Source organism: Eleutherodactylus coqui, chromosome 3, assembly GCF_035609145.1.
Source record: "Eleutherodactylus coqui strain aEleCoq1 chromosome 3, aEleCoq1.hap1, whole genome shotgun sequence".
NCBI classification, from domain to species: Eukaryota; Metazoa; Chordata; class Amphibia; order Anura; family Eleutherodactylidae; genus Eleutherodactylus; species Eleutherodactylus coqui.
This window is the reverse complement of record NC_089839.1, coordinates 106,899,721-106,920,345: the sequence shown is the minus strand read 5'-3', so window position 1 is coordinate 106,920,345 and position 20,625 is coordinate 106,899,721. Positions and strand designations below refer to the sequence as shown.

At 42.3% G+C, this 20,625-nt stretch overlaps 1 protein-coding gene across 2 annotated transcripts in view; it reads left to right on the top strand.

Annotated features, from left to right (window-relative positions):
* SHPRH (SNF2 histone linker PHD RING helicase) overlaps window positions 1-20,625 on the top strand; it is a 98,674-nt gene that overhangs the window by 29,898 nt on the left and 48,151 nt on the right. For both annotated transcript variants that reach the window (XM_066595944.1, XM_066595945.1), the window contains exons 6-10: window positions 1,803-1,953; window positions 4,257-4,344; window positions 7,881-8,143; window positions 14,003-14,629; window positions 18,120-18,371. In XM_066595944.1, coding sequence (XP_066452041.1) covers window positions 1,803-1,953; window positions 4,257-4,344; window positions 7,881-8,143; window positions 14,003-14,629; window positions 18,120-18,371 — 1,381 coding nt within the window. The remainder of the gene's footprint in view (window positions 1-1,802; window positions 1,954-4,256; window positions 4,345-7,880; window positions 8,144-14,002; window positions 14,630-18,119; window positions 18,372-20,625) is intronic.

Here is a 20,625-nt window from a genome sequence, read left to right as displayed (position 1 = left end):
TGTGGTTTCACAGTTAAAGTCTTGCAAGTATTGCCCTGCAGAAATTCCGCAGCAAGAGTCCAAATCTGCACCAGTGGTATGGATTTTGACTGGAAATCAGCTGCTTACCTGCAACGGGCCCCTGGCGGTTTGTACTGAGCAGAGCGCTGCTGGTTACTTCCACATCACCTGACCAGTGGCACGGATTTTGACTTTTTTGGGGGGATGCAGAAATGCTGTGGAATTTGCAATGGAATTTCCACCACATGTAAACATACCCTTAGGGTGACTACCCACTAGCGTTTACGAATTTGCTGCGTTTTTTCCCAGGTGTCTGTGGGACTTTCTAATGTTTGATTGCGATTTTGCGCGATGCGATTTTAACATTAACAAGTCCCATAGACCTCTGGAGAAAGGAAAATCGCTGCGAATTTCGCAGTGAAAAAGAACCGTAGTGGATAGTCACCCTTAAAGGAGATTTGTCACCAGAAAAAAATGTCCATAAACCACTTGCAACAGTACATCAGTGCTGTGGTTATATACAGGATCATAACTCTTGTTTTTTGGAAGTGCAGCTATGTGGGGGATACAAGCTTTTATATATCCCCCCACATTAGGTATTCACTGGGTGGGACCCCTAAAACATAGCCTTTATTATAATAATTTAGTAAAAAAGTCCTATATTAGGACTAACATGAAGAGACCACGTGTTGACTATTTTAGCAACCTGGAGTGCAGCTCTAGGAGATAACGGCAGCTGTAATCCAGTATCAGCTCAAGTAATATATTAGGAATTCAACTCTTTATGCAATTTTGCATTTTTTATAGAAATCAAGAAATAACAAAATGAATTTCTTTCTGGTGTCTTATGAAGCTTTTTGCATATATTTCCCAGAGGAGCATGGATGACCTTATAAGTCTCCTCACTCACCTTCTAGGTGCTCTCCTTAAGGATAAACTTTACCCTTCCTGACCCACATCTATAGGCCTCTCACTAACCAAGTCGGAAACCTGCTGCTCACTGATTAGGGGCAATCACCCTGAAACAGCTATCTGTGTATGGTTATTCTGGCTTTGGCACAATCCCCAGTCATTGTTATAAGGCTTGTTTAAAAAATCTGACATTGACTTGCAGGAATGCTGCCATCCAATAGGTGGCGCTGCAGAGGTATTGTTCCATCTCCTCACACTTCCTAGGTGCTCTCCTTAAGGAGAAACAATACCCTTCCTGACCATGAATCCTTTTGACTTGCACTGGGCATCACACAATGTATACATTTTACCAAAGCGTTTCTGTACAGAACCATAGACAGTAGCATTTTTTTTCTCCACAATTTCCTTTTGTGTTATTTTTTTTCTGAAAAATGTAGAAAATGTATCTCTTAATGTCCCTATTATTTTCAGTGGGATTCATGTGGCATCAGTTGGCTCGGGTTAGCTTCTGTACTTCTGTTTTTGGCAGGTAGAATAATATAATCTGATATGCAGGAAACCTGATGGTCTTCATTAAAATTAGTGGTATTTGTTATGAATGGGGTCGATTCATTAGACGATCGGGTCCTGCTCCCGATACACCCAAAAAATCAACTGATTTTGCCAGGATAAAGTACGGTATACCAGGCAGGTCTCCCGCAGAGGAAATGTACAATTACACAAAGCAGCCCCTCTGAGTGCAAAAAAACGAGCTGTGTTGCGTAGAATAAACAAGTATTGTGTTGTAATTTGCACATTGTGCTGTAATAATCTATTACAGAAGAAATCGAGAGTTTTGTACCAGCAGTTACTCATGCAGAGTCTGTTTCTTGTGCTTTTCTACCTTCCAGTATAATCCGCGAACATCCCACCGCCGCTCATGAGTGGCCCGGAGGTATTCTTGCAGATGAGATGGGACTTGGGAAAACAGTGGAAGTTCTAAGCTTGATCCTTTGTCATCCTAGGAAAGATGTCAAAGCAGACTTGCTGACATTACCGGAGGTAAGAAGCATTCTGGGGCCTCGCAGATGACAGTTCAGATGGAAACCACAAGCACTTGGTATTTTGGGAATAATGATAAACTGCGGTTTGCAACAACCAAAAGCACAATTAATTGAGGCTGTAGGACTTTATAGGAGGCGACGGTGTCAGTATTCATTATTGTTACTCTTTTAACAATTAGGTTATTGGAAACAAACAGTGTCGTTCTGGAGCAGAAACATATCCTCAATCAGATTTCTTTTTGTGTTATTTATACAAAATTAGTAATTTTAATATGGCCAGTGATCTGTTTTCGGGAGTATCCACTGCAGTGATTTTGTGGGGTGTTTTTGCTACAAATTTGGGAAAATCACAGGAAACAGTGACAAAACTGACATATGCGAACACATACTGGCATTGAAAATATCGTGTGAAGTACAAGGGGTAGACAAAAATATGGAAACACTGTATGAAATGCTTGCCTTAAGTTGCATGGGATTGTAAATCATATTTCAATAGGACATTCAGAGACAGATTTTAAGTGGAGGTAATATGACACAGATGTTGCCGGACAGAAGTGAACATCTGCCCAAGCAACAAAGTTCCGTTGGTCAGGGGTTTGAGCTACTATGCTGCTGTCACCAGCAGGCTCCCAAAACTACCCAGAGCAGGGCAAGAAGGGAAGTAAACACAAATAATTTGTCAGGAAAGCTTTCAGCCAAGCAGCGGTCAAAAGGGCAGCTCAGTGCTAATGGCTAAAATCCCATGCATTTCATACGCTGTTTCCATATTTTTGTCCACCCCCTGTACATCAAACAGTAATAATTTTACCAGTCTCCTTCTTTGGATATATCTAGGTACAGCTATACCTTCATAGGAGATAATCTGGTTGTTTTTGTATACCATGATAATTTGCAGAGTTGTGATACTGAGGAAGGTTATGGGACGATTATTGCGCAAAAAGCGTTCAAACAAACTAATTTGCTTGATAATCGTTGTGTTTAAATGCACAGCCATCGTGCACTATTTGTTTGATGTTCGCTGGTTGCTCACTTTCAACCAGCATAAAAACCATCGCTGGATCGCTAGCTTCTCACTGAGTGTAAACGCTTCCCGCTTAGTGCTTCTAATAGAATGTTTTGCCCACGTTTAAACTGAACGATCATTCTGTTTTGTTCGTTTAAACTATTTTCTGAATTATAATTGTTCCTTGTAAATTGGACATGAGAATGTTGGCTGCAGCAGGAGCCTCCCCCTCTATCCTCTCAGCAAAAGGACAAAAAGTTCACTTAGCTCTGACCTTTAATGTGTTCCATCTGAAAATGGAATGGATCAGCAGGAGATTATCCCATGTTCTCTGCGAGATGTCTACAAGGCAGTTAGTTTTAGGAACACGAAGAAAAGTCTACGGACTGATAAACAGTGGAGCAAGATGGTTCTTTTCCTACTTTTATCATTTATTTTTAGATCTAGTGTCCCTTTAAAGCTAATGGCTCAGCAAGCGATTTACATGCATATAAGGGAAATGGAGCAATACCTCCACAGTGCCACCTGTTGGAAGGCAGCATCCCTTCAAGTCAATGTTAGACTCTTTATCCAAGCCTTGTAACAATGACCAGGAATTCAAAGCAAAGCCAGACTCCATGCACAGCCAGCTGTTTTGGGGGGCTTGCCCCTCATCAGTGTGCAGCAGGATTGTGGCTTTGCTAGAGAGGGGCCTTGGACGTGGGTCAGAAACGCTATCTTTTCTCCTTAGGGAGAGCAGCTAGACGGTTAGTGAGGGGTAAACACCCCGAAACAGCTGTCTGTGCTTGGAGTCTGGCTTTGCTTTCAATTCCCAGTCATTGTTACAAGGCTTGTATAAAGAGTCTAAAAATTGACTTGAAGAAATGCTGTCTTCCAATAGGTGGCACTGTGGAGGTATTGTTCCATCTCCCTTATTTGCATATTACCCGCAGGAGCATGAATGGCCTTTTAAGTCTCCTCACTCACCATCTAGGTTCTCTCCCTAAGGAGAAAAGATAGCGTTTCTGACTTACATTCAATCGTTACATTATTTTTCAAGACCCTACCAGACATGTTGCCAGCCCGAAGAAATTTGTATTTCTTTCTGCTATGGAGAATAATAGTGACACTTCCGACTTTCACGCAGTTTGTTGCAGTGCAACAGCTAGTAACAACCAGCATCCAGTAATACATCTAATTATATTATCTGCTACTAATTGAATACAGAATGTATTCTTTATATACATGTGTCCGATATTTCCACTTTCCATTCCTACGTCATATGATCCATTTTTATTAATACTGAAGTTATATTTCAGGGTAAAACTGTAAACTACTTCATCCCACCTCCTCCTACAGCAAAGACCAAGAAGGCCAAGGCAGCGGACAACAGACAGATGTATCCAAGTGAGTGGCTTCATTCAGTTCGCATTAAAGGGCTGATATTATTTTTCTTCAAGAAACACCCATTATTTACGTGCGATTTGCATGCAATTGTGACGCATTTTTAACACATACTACTATGGGGACCACATGAGAAAAAAAAACAGAGTAAATGCAGAGGAGAAAAAAGAATGCGTGATTAAGCACGTGTAAAAAACGCAAGAAAATCGCATTGGAAAGTGGTCAGTTTTTCACTGACTAAATTGCACTCACCCATGTGAATACAGCCTGAAGCCAGTATGTGGCTGTAGGACTCTTCCAGTTCCATTGACAACCTTTCATTACTACTGCTGTACAAACAGTGATGTGAGGATGTTTGAATCTTCATAATGCCAGATGCACATTTCAAGGGGTTTTTCTATCAAAGACAGTTACCCCATTTCCACAGTTTAAGAGGATAAGTGTTTGAGTGTTGGTGGTCTGCCCACTGGTACCCCCAGGGATTACCTGATCTGCACACCCTGAATGTTCCATGTGAGTGGTGGTGTGCATGCATGATCACTGCTCTGTTGACTTCTTTGGTGCATCAATCTTCCTCTGTTCCATAGAAGTGAATGAAGTGGTGATCGAATATGTCCACTGCTACTCCATTCACATGGGGCATTCGGATGCACAGATTTCTGGATCACTAGAGGTCCTAGCAGTTGGACCTCAAAAAAGCAGCTATGTATCCCATATCCTGTGAATAGGGTTTAAATGTTTTTACTGGGAAAATTCCTTTTAACCCCTTAATGCTACGGGGCATATATTTACGTCCTGAAGGTTTAGGGTTTGTATGGAGTGGGATCGCGGGGTGTCATGCGGTTGCCATGGAGGCTGGGAGCCTTCTGAAAGCCCCCAGGGCTGCCATGGCATATTGCCTATCAAACCATGCTATGGCATCACATCATACTGCAGGTGTCATCAAACCATCAAAAGTTCATGTACTTTCTGAGGGCTAAAAGAAAATGTAAAAATTAGTTTTAAAAAGTTTTAATAAAAAAAAAAACAGGTAGTAAAAGTAAAATAAAAACCATTTGCCATATTTATAATAAAAACATGTAAATTAAAAAAACAAACATATTTGATATCGCTGCGCCCATGAAAGTCAGATCTATCAAGGTAACACATTATACATCCCGCATGGTGAACATCGTCAGAATTGCGCTTTTTTGGTCACCCTAAAAGTAATTAAAAGCGATCAAAAAGTCATATGTACTACAAAATGGTACCAATAGGAACTACAGGACATAGCACAACTATGTTGACAGAAAAAAAAAAACTTATGGCAGCCAGAAGATGGCAACAGAAAATTAAGAAAAAAAAGTAAAAGTGGTACAGCAAAAAAAAAATAAATATATATATATATATATGAATTTTGTATTGTAGTAATCATACTGACCCATAGAATAAAGTTATGTCATTTTTGTTGCATTGTGTACTGTACACAATAGAAACAAGCCCACCTACCACCCAAAATGGCAGAATTTCGGGATAAGGGATAAAAGAAGTTTTCCAAGACAAAAAGAAAAATCTACCACATCCGCCCCCGTCCATGGTGCTCCAGTCCTGGAAGCTCCTGCAGCTGTCATGTGTCATTTATTGTTCATGTGACCACTGCAGCCAATCACTGACTTTAGAGCTCATGGATGGACATTTCATTGCAACCTCACTGCTGAAGCCAGTGATTGGCTGCTCTAGTCACATGAACACTGAACGACATGTGACAGTTGCAGGGCCAGAGTGATCGGGCCCAGAGCAGCTGTGCTGGACTAGTAGAACATTTTAAAGTTGAGTACTGCCTATTTTGTTTATTTGTAGCCCCTTCCATGACCATATTTTTGTTTCTTTCTAGTCTCGATGAACTCCTTTAAGCTGACTATAGGCATGAGATGTTAGCCAGCAGATCCCACCGATAGATTGAGGGCTTATCCCTATTGAAAGTAACATGCATGCTTGGTTGATCCAAATGTGCATGTTTATGGGGAGTCGGGCAGGATGTCTGCTGGCTAAACTGTCAAAAACATGACTATATATGAAGCGTCATAGCTTGGAGTGGCTGATAAGGAAAGCTTTGGCAGGAATGAAGCAGTGGGACACGTTTCATTTTACAATTGTCAAATCAGCCATTTAACTTTCGGTGAAGATTCCGAAAGCTCTGCAAGCTCCATGAAAGTTGCTTGCACAATCACATACACATTTTACGGGATTTTGTATGCCTTTATTTCTGCTTTATGCTTCACAATGAAATATTTTGTGAAAATGCCCTAGAATGGAATCAAGGCACAATCCATAAGTCACATGATTATGTAAATTGCATGAGGGTTACAGGGCTTTCTCACAATAGTATTGATGCCATTTCAGTAGGATATGCCATAAGTGTCTAATAGAGTGGGTTTTACCTCTTAACACCATAGGACATAAGTTTTTCGTCCTGGCTGCGAGGTACTTAATGCAACAGGATATTAAACTTATGTCCTGTGGACGGCGCGGGATTAGAAGCTGAGCCCATGCCATCCTGCTGCCAGGTGGTACGATAACCAACCTCCCGATGCTGCAGCAGGGATAACCTAAGGACAGCGATTCCCCCTGTAGCCCCCTACATACTGCAATCTGTGTAGATCGTGGCATGTGAAGTGTGCTCCCTCTGTCACATCATTGGACGCCCATGATGTAATAGCGGAGGGCGATGGGTTACCATGGCAATAGGATTCTGTATGCTGGTGTCCCAGTTTACCATTGCCAATGATCACTATTGTAAACGATAAGGCATTGCAGCGCAAATATCTTCCAATGCATTATCATAGCTGTTATGGTTCCAGTCCCCTACAGGGATATAAAAAATATAAATAAAAAGAGTTTTTAAAGAAACATAAACAAATAACAAAAAAACCCTTTTCTGCGCATTTTCTCATTTGTATTAGAAAAAAAAACAAAGTTTATGAAAAATCTCACATATTTGGTATCATCATGTCCATAATGACCTGTACAATAAATTGGCATACTATTTATCCTGCACGGTGTTGCTAAAGTCCCTCTCCCTCCTCTTGTCGGCAGCTTCTATTGCCATCATCTCTTAACCGGCAAGGGGAGGGCCACGGAATTGCGGATTGCGGCGTATATAAGCCACAGCCCGGGCGGGCGGGAAAACGGGAGATTTAGCCGTGACTTGGTCGTCGCTTTCTCCTGTTAATGCGGTTTTCGGCCGCGATCCGGGTGGACGAAAATTGCACCACTGATATCATAGAATCATATAATGGTAGAGTTGGAAGGGACCTCCAGGGTCATCTGGTCCAACCCCCTGCTCAGTGCAGGATTCACTACACCATCCCTGCACTGAGCAGGGGATTGGACCTGATGAAAGAAACCTTAGTATGACATCTGCAGGTCTCCAGTGCTGACCTATCTATTATCTTGGCATGCTCTAATATGACACGTGAAAGGTGGTTGCCTAAAAAAAGTGAGTTTATTTGCTTTAAAATATTTACATATTACAAACAAGTTTTTTTTCCCTTTAACAGGTTTACGGGTCATGGTTTTAGTAGCAATTAAGGAAATGAGCACGAGCAAAGGTGTGTCCGCAATTGGAATACTTAAGTATGTAAGTGCCATGTATAGTTATGACATGCAGAGGAACCATCGACTGCTCAAAAAGACCTTGGATAAGCTACTTTCCAAAAAGATAGTGGAGCAGGTTAAAGGTCGTGGACTTCAAGGATCCTTTAAACTGGGGGTGAATTATAAAGAACAGATGACTCGAGAAAAGCCTTCAGTACAAAAATTGGTGAGCTGTCACGTATTTACCGCTATAACTTTTTGTATGGTGATTTCTACTTTAGAGATAATAAGAAATTTGGCTCTGCTCTGCAGGTCTTGCAGTCTTTCAGCCACCGTCTTAGGCCATGTTGCATTTTTTTTTTATCTTGAATTAAACGGGTTGTCTAATTATGAGCTATTGATGGCCTATTCTCAAGATAGGCCATCAATAGCAGATTGGAGTGGGTCAGCTGATCAGAACCCTTGCCAATCAGCTGTTCTTCAAGCCACTGCACTCAGGCACTGAGTTGATTTCTGCCAAAAGTATATAGCTCTGTAGTATTGCATTATACTGTATAAGCGATTAAATGATCGTAGGTTCAAATTCCCTAGGGGAACTAACAAAAATTAGTAGAAAAGTTACAGATTGTAATTTTTTTAATTAAGGTTTTTATTTTTTATTAAGTAGAACCTCATAAAAAAATACATAAATGTGATATCACCATAATCGTACTGATCCAGAAAGTAAAGAAGACTGCATTTTTACTATACCTAGAATTAGATAAAAACGCACCCCACAAAAACGGTGCAATTGCATTTGTCTTCCTTTTCACCACACTTGGAAATTTTAAGGGTGTCTTCATACGTGCAATTGCGATATTTTGGATTTTTTTTAATGCAAATGTCAATAGGACTTTCTAATGTTAATAACACATCACACAAAAATCGCAAGTTTGTGTTTTGCGCTTTTGTGCGATGCATTGATTGAAAACACAGTGATATCACAATCATAAGTGTACCATTGAAAAATACAACCAGTCCCCCAAAAACAAGCCTTTGTGTAGCTGAAATAATAAAAATGGTGACTTTTGGAAAGTGGGCAGGAAAAATAAAAACTGGGAGAGGGCTCCAGTGAGAAGGGGTTGACTGTTTATTACTTGATTAGTCAGTATTGTCCTCGCTGTTTGTTGAGTAGTAGACAGGAGTGACAGTTCGTGAAACTCATCCGTGGGTCTGTTTAGACCTGCCGATTTCTCGTTTGAATGAGCAAGCGATGTCAGAGTTTGCTCCGGCAGCCTGATTATTCATGCAGATACATCGTTAGCTCGTTCAAATGAGAAATCAGTCAGTCACATTTGCTGTATAGGTGACTGAAAACGACTGAACGATCGATATTTAAACCAAATGATTAATAAACGACCCAACTATGATTTTTATGGCTCTATAAAATGAACAAAAGTGAGCGATTTATCGTTCTTCGTTCAGTCATTGGCTGCGTTTACACTGAATGATATTGTTCATTTTTACTTGTTTGAATGATAATAGTTCCGTGTAAAAGGGCCTCATGTTACCAAGAGCTTAGGAAAATGAAAGATCTGATTTATTACATAACTTTTTTTAACTTCGTTTTTATTAGTATATTGCAGAACAATCATTACAGTCAATTTATACAATATATTTCTCATTTTGTTCTGTATCTTGTTTCATAGTTCAACATCACAGTTTTATTTGTAACATTTAAAATATCGTAAAAGAAAAAACTTTACGATATGTTTGGTTCGTTGTGAATATACCTGTTTATTTTCTTTATCCTTGCTTATTTATTAAACTTACATTTATTCTAATTATAGTGTGTTGTGGGAGTTTGTCCATAAACCCCATATTTTCTCAAATTTGTCTGGGTACCCTCTGTGTTGATATATCACCTTTTCGTATGGTATTATAGTATCAACCATTCTCATCCAGTATGAGACGGAGGGTGGTCTCGTTGCCATCCATCTCATAGCCACCACTTTCCTAGCCACAAATAGTGTTTCTCTGATAAATATTTTATCATAGTGGGTCCATGCCTCTTCATCTATCAGCCCTAGTATCGCTATTTTGGGATCTAATTCCAAGGGGACTGGTAACAATCCAGAAATAAAGATAATAACTTCCTCCCAGAAGGTTTTGACATACGTACATTCCCATATTAAATGCCAAAAGTCAGCATTTGGCTGACGGCACCTATGACAAGATGTTGTATTAGTTCTGCCCATTTTGTTCAGGCGAACTGGCGTAAGATACGCTTGGTGTACAATATATAATTGAGTGAGTCTGTTATTAACTGCCGGTGATACTAATAGGTGTGACCCCATTGCCACTTCCCAGTCCTCCATTGTCAGTGTGCGGATGTCATTTTTCCATCTGTCGTATACTAGCAATGGTTCATGATCCATTTTGGTTGATAGCAGGTGTGTATATAGTAGTGATATTAATCCTTTAGGTCCTTGTGTTTTAAGAATCCCTACTGTTGAGTATTTGGATATTCTACTGGTGTTTGGTGGGAGTTGTGCATTCAGAGCATGTCTCAGTTGAAAATATCTGAAGATTTGTAGTTCAGGGGTTTTTATCTTCTCCCGTAACTGCATGTAGGATAGCATTATATTGTCCTCATATATGTCACCCAGTGTTTTTATCCCCAGTGTCTTCCAATATCCAGTGTCTTGCATTGTCTGTATCGATGGCAGGGTAGGGTTTCCTCAGAGGGGGGTATCAGTCATTATGTTAGTATATTGTTGGTTCTTTTTAACTGTTTGCCATACTGATAGGGCTAGTTTATGTAGTGGTTTTAACTACATAAGTGGCTATCAGTTTTAACCAGAAGGGGTTAAGTTTCCAAGTATGGGTGTAATATTGTCCTGGGAATTGTAATGTGAGCAAAACCGAACTATGGTCCGATATCCCTCTGGTACCATGTTCTATTGATGTTAGATACTTAGTGAGTGTCGGGGAACCGAAAATATAATCTATACGAGATAGAGACCCCCGACCCAGGGAGTGACATGTGTATTCGCATACATCTGGATGTTTAAAGCGCCATAGATCGATCCATCATATTCCATCAAACATCTGCCGCATTGGGGTATCACGAGTTATCACTGGTATCTGTTGTATACTAAATCTGTCCTTTGTGGGGTCCATTATTTGGTTGAAATCACCCATGCATATGACCTCTGCTAGTGGGTATTGGTGTGCGAATGTAATTGCGGCTTGTAATACGAATGCATTATCATGTGGGGGATGGTAGATGCTTAGAATGACATATTGTTTGGTGTTAATTTCAGCATAGACAAAAACAAATCGACCTTCTGGATCTCTACGGGTGTTTATTGGATTCCAGCGTAAAGTACGATGAATCAAAAGAGAAACACCCCTAGAGTATGAGGTATGTAGTGAGGGACAGGCCCATTGAATCCAGGGTTTTTTAAGACAGTCTACCTTGTCTAGAATTAAGTGAGTTTCTTGTAGGCTGATGATATGTGGGGCAGACTGTCTAATATGGGAAAACACTGCAGTTCTTTTAGCTGGAGTACCCAATCCTCACACATTCCATGTCATACATTTCAACGACATCTATATCTATCAGTTGATGTAGCAGGATGATACATTTCTGTGTATTGGTTTTCCAGTATATATAGTATTTTGTATCTGGTATTAACTAAAAGGTATACATATCCAAACATATCAATTGTCATAACTTAAATCAACAAAACAGCTTATGCAGCTAACTATGGATTTTCTGAAAATCCACAACTATGGAGTCAGGTATTCTATTCCACTTCTTCTCCTTATTCCTTCTCTATGATATTGACCTGTTTTTCGTATACACCCTATTATTCAGCGGTTAGAGGGGGGCCCCCGGTCATGGTGTACAACTGTCAAAATAGTTGTTCGTTTTCTCTATAACGTCTGTTTATTTATCTGGTCTGTTTAGATTGACTGTCGGGCCCTCCCCAACCTCCGAACAGCATATATTTCAAACTGAAATCATTTAACTTTTCCTTAGTGAATTAAAACAGTAACATCTGTATGCGATTTAAACTTTCCTTATGTTCCTTCTTATACAAATAAAGCATTGAGTATTTTGTTCTGTTAGTTTCTCGCCTGTTATTCATGCTGGATGCATGCGTAACCAGTCCTCAGCTTCTTCCGGTGAGTGCAGGAATATCACCTTTCCATCTGAAACTATTGGCAGTCTTGCCGGGTACGCCATAGAATATGGGATCTCTTGTTGTTTAAGTTTCTTTTTTATTTCAATAAATGTGGCTCTTTGTTTCTGTAATTCTGCCAAGAAATCCGGGAATATTGACACTACTGCGTTGTTGTATGTAATTGGACTTTTCAGCCTGGCCTGTCGCAGCGTAATATCTCTGTCTCGACAATTAAGGAGTTGCACTAGTAGAGGTCTCGGGGGTGCTCCAGGTATAGGTGGTTTCATTGGTACTCTGTGCGCCCTTTCCACTGCAAACATGGGGGTGAACACGTCATCTCCTAGAGTTGATTTTAGCCATTGTTGTAAAAAAAGTTCTGGGGATGAGCCTTCTGTTTTTTCTGGTAATCCTATTACGCGGATATTATTTCGCCGGAGGCGATTTTCTAAATCATCTGTTTTAGAGTGGCATAGATCAACTTTTTAAATTGTCGTTTATATTTTAGCTGGAAGTGGCTGTATTTTGTCTTCTGCTGCGGAGACTCTCTCCTCCATTTCTTGTAATCGTCCTCTAACGTTTTGTAGATCTTGACGGAGCAGGTTAACGTCTATTTTAATTTCTTCAATTTTTCCTGTTAGAGATGTTTTACAGGTATTGATAGCTTCTTGCATCTGACGTAATGTTGGTTCAGTTTCTTGCTCTGGTTCTACGTCAGTGCTTTTATTTTTAACAGGTGTAGGTTTTGCCATTTTGGATGGTGTCTCAGAGCTTTCCGCTCGCGCGTAGTCTTTTAGTTTGTCAATTGCAGGGGTATTCTTAGCCCGTGTATTCATATTTGTAGATGTTAGTTGTTCTGTTTCTGTATTTATGTAAAATATGCGTGTTTCTTTAATAGCCAGGTATAGATGATCCGCTAAGGAGGTTTTATGCCGTGTGCAGGATACCACGCAATCCAGCAATATACAGTTATTTGCGTATTGAGGTTACAGTCCTTTTATAGTTCTCAGTTCTGCCTAATGCCGGTGTGTTTTTTATGCAGTCACTGTTTTCTATGGACCTTCTCCCTCTTTTATTATATCAGCGGCTTCCACTGTTTCTGGTACTTGGTGGCAATTATTTTCTGTTGCACTTTATCAGATGTGCTTATTATGTGAGGGATTACATATTACCTGCCTTTACAATATGGGCAGGTATTAGCTTATAGGTACAGAGGTTTGAGTCTCTGGGTGTCTGTCTCCTCACTGCTGCTCTGTGCCTGTGTAATGGCGACACCACGTGTTATGCGTCTATTTTTGTTAATGGTGGCCGGTCCAGCCGCACCACGCCAGCCACACAGACTCTTATGGAAATGGTTTCTGTTCCCTCTCTCCACCCAGCGATGATCTGTCTTCACCCTCAGCTGTGTACTTATGCGGCAGCGCTGGCACCCGGCTCTGGTAGGTGTACTCACCCCCCGTGTCCCGTCTCTCACCGCTGCTCTCATGCACGCTCCTGGGCTCTCCCGGCTGTCGGGCTCTTCCACTCTGCCTCTTCAGCTATGCTGTGTCTCCTTCTTGTTTGTTCTCCTTTCCTCCGGGTGAGCGCCGAGGAGGGGGGTGGGGGGGGGTGGGGGCCTGTGCCGGTCTCTCGCTCTGCAGTTTGCGCCACGCCGCTCCGCTCGGGTCTCGTCGGGAGTACTCCGCAAGCTAAGTCTTCCCGGTTTTCACTCGTCCGGCTTGTCAGGGGGCTTCTTAGCAGTCTGATGTTGTGCTCTGCTGTTCGATAGGTTGTTTTTTGAGGATTCTACCAGGATTATTAGAGTGTTTCAGCGGGAGCTCAGCTCATGTGCGACTAGCCATGTTGCCTGCAAGCCACGCCCCCCCATTTATTACATAACTTTATTTCTTATGGTAATGCCTTATCCACTTTTGCAGAACACGAGGTCTTCCAGCAGGCTGCAGAGCATTGGGAGTCAACTCAGGGAAAACAACGCAGACCCTTGTGAGACTGCTGCTGATCTAAATGTCTTGTCGAAGGATCATGACTACTGTGCACTGAGCAAAACAAGTCCACCGGAAAAAGAGCGACAGGGATGCACTACTAATAAAGAAAATCCAGAGCTGTTGGATAACTTGCAGGGTTCTCCTGTGACAAACGAGAAGTCTACCGCTGCCGATGACGGCACTTGCATCCAATCTACTGATTTAGGAACGAAACAAGATGATCTGGAACTCATATCTCAGGAAATGGGCTGCCATCACAGTCCGGTCCCTCCTATTAGTACCTCTAATTACCGTTTTGAATGTATTTGTGGAAGTCTCAAGCATCCTGACCTCAAAGACCGAGTACAGTGCTTGCAGTGCCAACTGTGGCAACATGCAGAGTGTGTAAACTATAAGCGAGACAGCGTCAGCACCACACCTTTCTATTGCCCACATTGTCTCGTTGCGATGGACCCCGTGCCGACAGGGGCGACCTTGATTATTTCTCCCAGTTCCATTTGTCACCAGTGGGTTGATGAGATTAATCGTCATGTTCGCTCATCCTCCCTTCATGTCATGGTAAGAATACTATGTTTGCTTTGCTTGAATTTTAGTGTAATATATTTTGGTAAAACCATGTACACAGCCATGTCTTATGTCCACTTTAGCCCATACCATCAGTATAAACAATCATATATGCATTAATCGCCATAATATTAAAATTACTGACTTGTGGAAATGAATTGGGTATGAAAAAAATAAAATAAACCAGCACTCAGAGAAAGCTTGAAGCCAGGATACCATAAGGTGCGGTTATAGAATCAGTATGAGCCTACAAACAAAAAATGACTTTACGTTTCTTACTCTGCACAATACCTGCCATATGCAAACTGACTGGGTCAGAGCATCTCCAAAATGACAGATCTGGTTCGGTGTTTCTTGTATGAAGTGATTAGTACCTACATAATTTTACATGGTATGACTGCTGGGCATATTAGCGCCCAACAGCCATGCCAGTGATTATCCAATTTCAATTCAATCTGCTGGAGAGCTGCCCTGCATAGTGTAATATACATATGCCAAACAACTTCCGACATTGGAGCTCTGGCCTGCATAGTGTTAGAAACATGTCTCCGACCTTGCTCAACATGGGAGCTATGCGGGGAAATCTCAATGTCGGATGAGGTCCAACACTGGGTTGGAAAAGGTTGAAGGCCAAATCCAAGAGGTGCATCAATTCTGTCTGAAATACAAAAGTGGGTTCCAAGGGTAATTTTGACTTCTATGTACATATCAATTGGCCAAATCATGATATTGCCACCCATATCTGCTTCGTTCATAACAATAGAGGTATTCTTCTGCAGTGTAAGGCCGCCTGCAGACGGGCGGAAATTCCATGGCGGGATTTCCCACGGATTTTCCGCCCATGGAAGCTGCCATAGGAATCCTAGGCAGACGGCCGCGATTTGGCCGTGTGAAATCTCACACGGCAAACAAATCGCGGCATGCTCCCTGGCCGCCAGCTCCGGTCTGCGCATGCGCCGGCTGCCCGGCAGCTGGCACATGAAAGAGGCAGAGCTGCAGGAGCGGGTGAGTGCCACGCTGCTCTCTGCAGACGCTCAGGTCAGGTCCCGCTGAGAGAATTCTCGCAGCCGGATCCGACCCGGGCGTCTGCAGGCAGCCTAACAATAGCTGCTTTTTATGATTTGCGGAAATTCTCCCCCACAATATGATTTCTACCATGTCTATCCATAGCCCCCTTCACATTATCAAAAAATGTTTAGATTGCTGGAAACAGGGAAAATGATAGAGATGAAGATGATTTAAATAAAAGTAAATCCATTAAATCCCGAAGGTCTTGTTGATGTGATATGCAGGTATTAGATGCCACAGAAGGAAAGGAATGTAATAGCCAAAAAACAAGCTTTCTGCAAAAAAGATATAGATCTTTAATCATGATGAACTTATCCAAAGGATGCATAGGAGAAAAAGTCAAACCTGTCAGCAGAGAGAAAAGGACGTGGGCTGGAGCAAACCCAATGGTATCGGAGACTTGGTGTTACCATGCGGCGTCTGCGGGTCCTCTCGGGGGGTGGCGGGGTGCTGGGACCCGCGGTCGGGGCGCGTCCCCCCAGCTTGTTGTCCGGCTGCCAGTGGCGCCGGTGGCTGGTCGGCGTGGTGGTGTTGGTACACAGCGCACTCGTGCTCTCTGGTCTGGACGGCGCTGTGCGCGTGCGCACCTGTAGTCAGCCCCGTGCATTAGCACCTTTTTATTGGTGCTGTAGGAGTAAATGTCTCCCTCTCTCCGCCCCTGGGCGGAGGCTTGTATTTTAAAGGCTGGCAGTGACCTGCCTTCCCTGCAAGTTATTTGGTTTCCTTCAGCATGCTAGCATCCTGCCTCTGTTGGTCTCCAGCGTTGTTCAGCTTGTTCTGTCGTATCTGCCAGGTTCTCCCATCGACCTTGGTCTGCTTGTATTTTACCTTGTTACATCTTGGTACGCCAGTGTCCCCTCTCGGCCCCTAGTGAGAGTAGGGACCGCCACCCCGTTGCCCGTCTGGGGTTAGCCAGGAGTGGAGGCAAGTAGGCAGGCACAGGGGGTTACAAGTAAGTTCTAGGCAACCCGCGCTGGCGTACCGGTGGGTAGGATACCGTAACACTTGGATCCCAGATGAATATCTAGAAACCGTAAGCCTTAGAGAGGGTTGTGAAAATGAGATTAATTGTGGAGAGGCCACCAACCAGAAGAACCCACCAACGGTGGGCAGGCTAGATATGTGAAAATCAAAATGGAAAAAAACTGGTGAATAGGCGCGACGAGCAGAAAAGGTAGTGGGATGCTAAGTTGCAATATGCAACTTCTCTTTTATTAAATAGATTAAAAACCAGTATAAGATACGCATCTCGGGGTGAACCCCTTCATCAGTCAGGCTGGGTAAGACATCACTCTTGGAACTGGAGAAATATGGTTCCCAAAAGTGCTGGTGATACCAGTGGCGGAAGAATCTGGGGCTGGGGACACCAGGAGAAGTGGAAGATTCTTTTCCTTTTTGATTCTCAAACCCTTCAACAGAACAGATCTTTCCGTCTCCATTAAAGTATATGTTGATGAGTCAATAATTAACAATTCCTCTGATTCTTTTATTGGCTCTATCATTGTTTCCGACATGTGAGCAGAAGCCAATATTTGCGCCCCTTTTTTCTTGGATTTGTGCCTGTCCCTTTTGATGGGCTGGCCATCTGTATAGGTTAGAAAAATCAGTAGTACTGGAATCCCAATGATTGGATGTCATATGGCTATTCTGGGGCCCCATGTTTGTCATGTTGTCTATCAACATAGACAACATGATACAAGAAAATTGCCCGAGCCCCGTCTACAGAGTTTTTATTTTTTATTTTTAATCCAATGTAACTTCCCGTGCTGAAAATTTTTTGCGTCATAGTCCTCTAGGAAAAATATCATTTTTGTGGTATTCCTCCAAGCTAAATATAGAAATTGCATGATATTCCTAAGGTTTTCCCTGCAGAATGGAAATCTGCATTTAAGTGTGGGGCTTTTCAATACACATTCCGGTGTGAGCCTTAGTGTATCTGCCTATATTTTGGGTGCTATAATTAAAATTATGGTCAGTCCTGTTTCAGGAAACATGCTGGATGGTTGAAGGGGTTGTGCCAGAATCGCAAGTAATCCCATATCCACAGAATAGGAATTGGTGAAACCCCCACAGATCCCAAAAATGGGGGTCCAGTTTCCTTTGTCGTCCTTACTGTGGGCTTACTGCACAGTGAGAAGTAGACAAACTGAACAGAGCGCTGGTCGTGCAAGCTCTGGTGCTCAATTAATTTTCAATGCGACTGCTGGAGGTAGCCGACTGGCTTCTGTTAGCCCCCATTGAAATGAATGGAGCACCTACCCCACATGCTTGACCAGTGCACCATTCTTTCTGATGTGGGAGGGGCTTGAGGTGAGGGGGTGGAGAGTTTTGAGGGGCTTCTTTTCGAAAATCAGTTAAAAATAACTTGCATGAAAAAAAATGTCTGGTCAGGAATAATTCTGTATCTTATATCTAGGTATATCAAGGTGTTAAGAAACATGGCTTCCTCCAACCTCAAATGTTAGCTGAGCAAGATGTAGTCATAACCACTTACGATGTTCTGAGAACGGAGTTAAATTACGTGGACATTCCTCACAGCAATAGTAAGGATGGACGGCGGTTTCGGAACCAAAAACGCTACATGGCAGTACCGAGCCCGCTTGTTGCTGTGCAGTGGTGGCGGATTTGTTTAGATGAAGCGCAAATGGTGGAGTGCACAACAGCAAAGGTAAGTGATAAGCTAATATTAAGGTGGAAAACTAATATTAAGGCAAGGCTCACACAATTTTTGTAGATTCCGTGATCGGCGTTCCTGTGGATGATCCGCGGTAAAACGCGGACAACAAAAGGCATGTATTTTCAATTTGTCCTTTACACTTGCAGATACGAACTGCGTATTCCGCGAGCGGAAGAAAAATCGCAGCATGCTATATTTTACTGTGAATTTCGAGTAGACGGCCTTCATGTATGTCAATGGAAGCATCCAAACCCGCAGCCCATACGCACTTAGCATTGCATCTTGGCTGCGGGTCCCCTCGTCATCGCTAACCGACGGCGCGTGAAATGCAAACAAGAAAACAAAACGTATCCTGTGCATGACCGCCTTTGTGGTCGTCTACAAGGCAGGTTATTGTCATATGCAGGGTCATCGGCCAGGCCCACAGCCGGAATCTGCTGCGGGCCCCCCGCATGCAGAATCCGACCTACTCGTGTGAGCCCGGCCTAAGGGCATGGTTACATTCCTGATTTGCTGTGGATTTTGTTGCTGAGCTGTCTGTAGCAATTTCATCCCTTCAAATTGAAATCAAGTGAAAGGGTGTGCAACTGCAACAAAATCCACAATATAATCTGTATCAAATCAGCGACGTGTGAACGTACCCGTAAATAGTCTCTAAACTAATAGTGAAAGTTCCTAAACCACATAAACACCCATAGTGCTCCTTATAAACTCTTGCCTAATGATGTGTAATTGCAATTGATCCCTTTTAAAATAAAAAAACAAATTTGATGAATATGTTTTCTGATTTTTGGGGGGCAGATGAACCACTGCATAATAATCAGTTTTTTTGATTTACCACTCAATTCCAGTGAAAACACATTTTTCAATCACAACTCTCTCACCTGATTGTTGTCACACCGTGGATGTCTCCTATGTATATTGAAGTCACTTACATGCAGTGCAGCCCCCTGTCTGATACAAATCGGACACCATCTTAATTTGTTAGATCTCTCCCTGATTCCTCTGCTCTGTGCTATGTTAGCAATCTCATGTTGCATCAGCACAGCTTGGGACAATACCATCTCTGCCTATTAGGAAGAGAGTATATTTATCATTAACTTGTACATTCACCTACATAAGCTAGAGACCCCAAGTATATAGTCAGAGAGGTTGGACTATCATCTTCAATATAACTGTGATAGGAGCTTCTAGTCATCAGTAGTAACTGTGATAGGAGTTCATGTTGTTTCCCCTGTGGAAAGCCTGTGAGACACACCCCATGCAGTTTTATCATACAGAAGGTGGTGGTGACTGAAATAGTGACTCATGGAGAGAACACAATGGCAAGTAATTCCCAACTAGTCACAATGAGAACGACTCCTGGAATTTTCAGAAAGGAAAAACTAAACAAGATAATGTTAGCTGAGCTATAAATACTGGGGATTAATTATATAAGGAATGAAGAAAATCTTTCTGGAGGGGGGGGGGGGGGGGTCATTAAAAAAGAACTTGTCAACACTTTTGAGCCCCATAAACTACATTATGGGGCTTAAAGGCTATGGAAACCTTTGTGTATGAAAACATACACATATCTTACTAAGTCCTTGCAGAAAAAAATGATGCACTTTTGTTTTCTTTTACATTCAATTTTTGTTTTCATGCATTTAAAAAGCCTCAAACTTCATATGCAGGCTCTGCTATATTTAGGTATTTGTCACTCCAAGTGTTCTCTCTCATGAACCAGCACAAGTTCAACTCCCCCTCCTCTCTCCTCTAGCCACACCTACTGTTGTCTCTACTAGTAGGGGAGAGATTGGTGATCCTAGAAAAGATAACTAAGGTGTAGTTGATTACAATGCAGTGCTATCTCTATATCAAATGACAAGGTGAAGGGAGCTGAGCTGGTCTAAAACAGAGCCTATTTGAACTATAGGCAGGTAGGAGGGGGCCAGTAGTTTGGATGGAGAGCAGAGCTTGACAAAATAATAATATCACAACGTGCAGCATTCTAAGGTATGGAGATTGTTGAGATGATCAGTATCTCTCCATATTTCTGACACTGTCAAACAGCCCTGTGTAATAAGGTTACTTCCTCCAGACATATCACAGATATGTTTATCCTCTTTTACTGTTTATGACTAGAGATGAGCGAGCGTACTCGGAAAAGCACTACTCGCTCGAGTAATTTGCTTTATCTGAGTATCGCTGTGCTCGTCCCTGAAGATTCGGGTGCCGCTGCGGCTGACAGGTGAGTCGCAGCGGG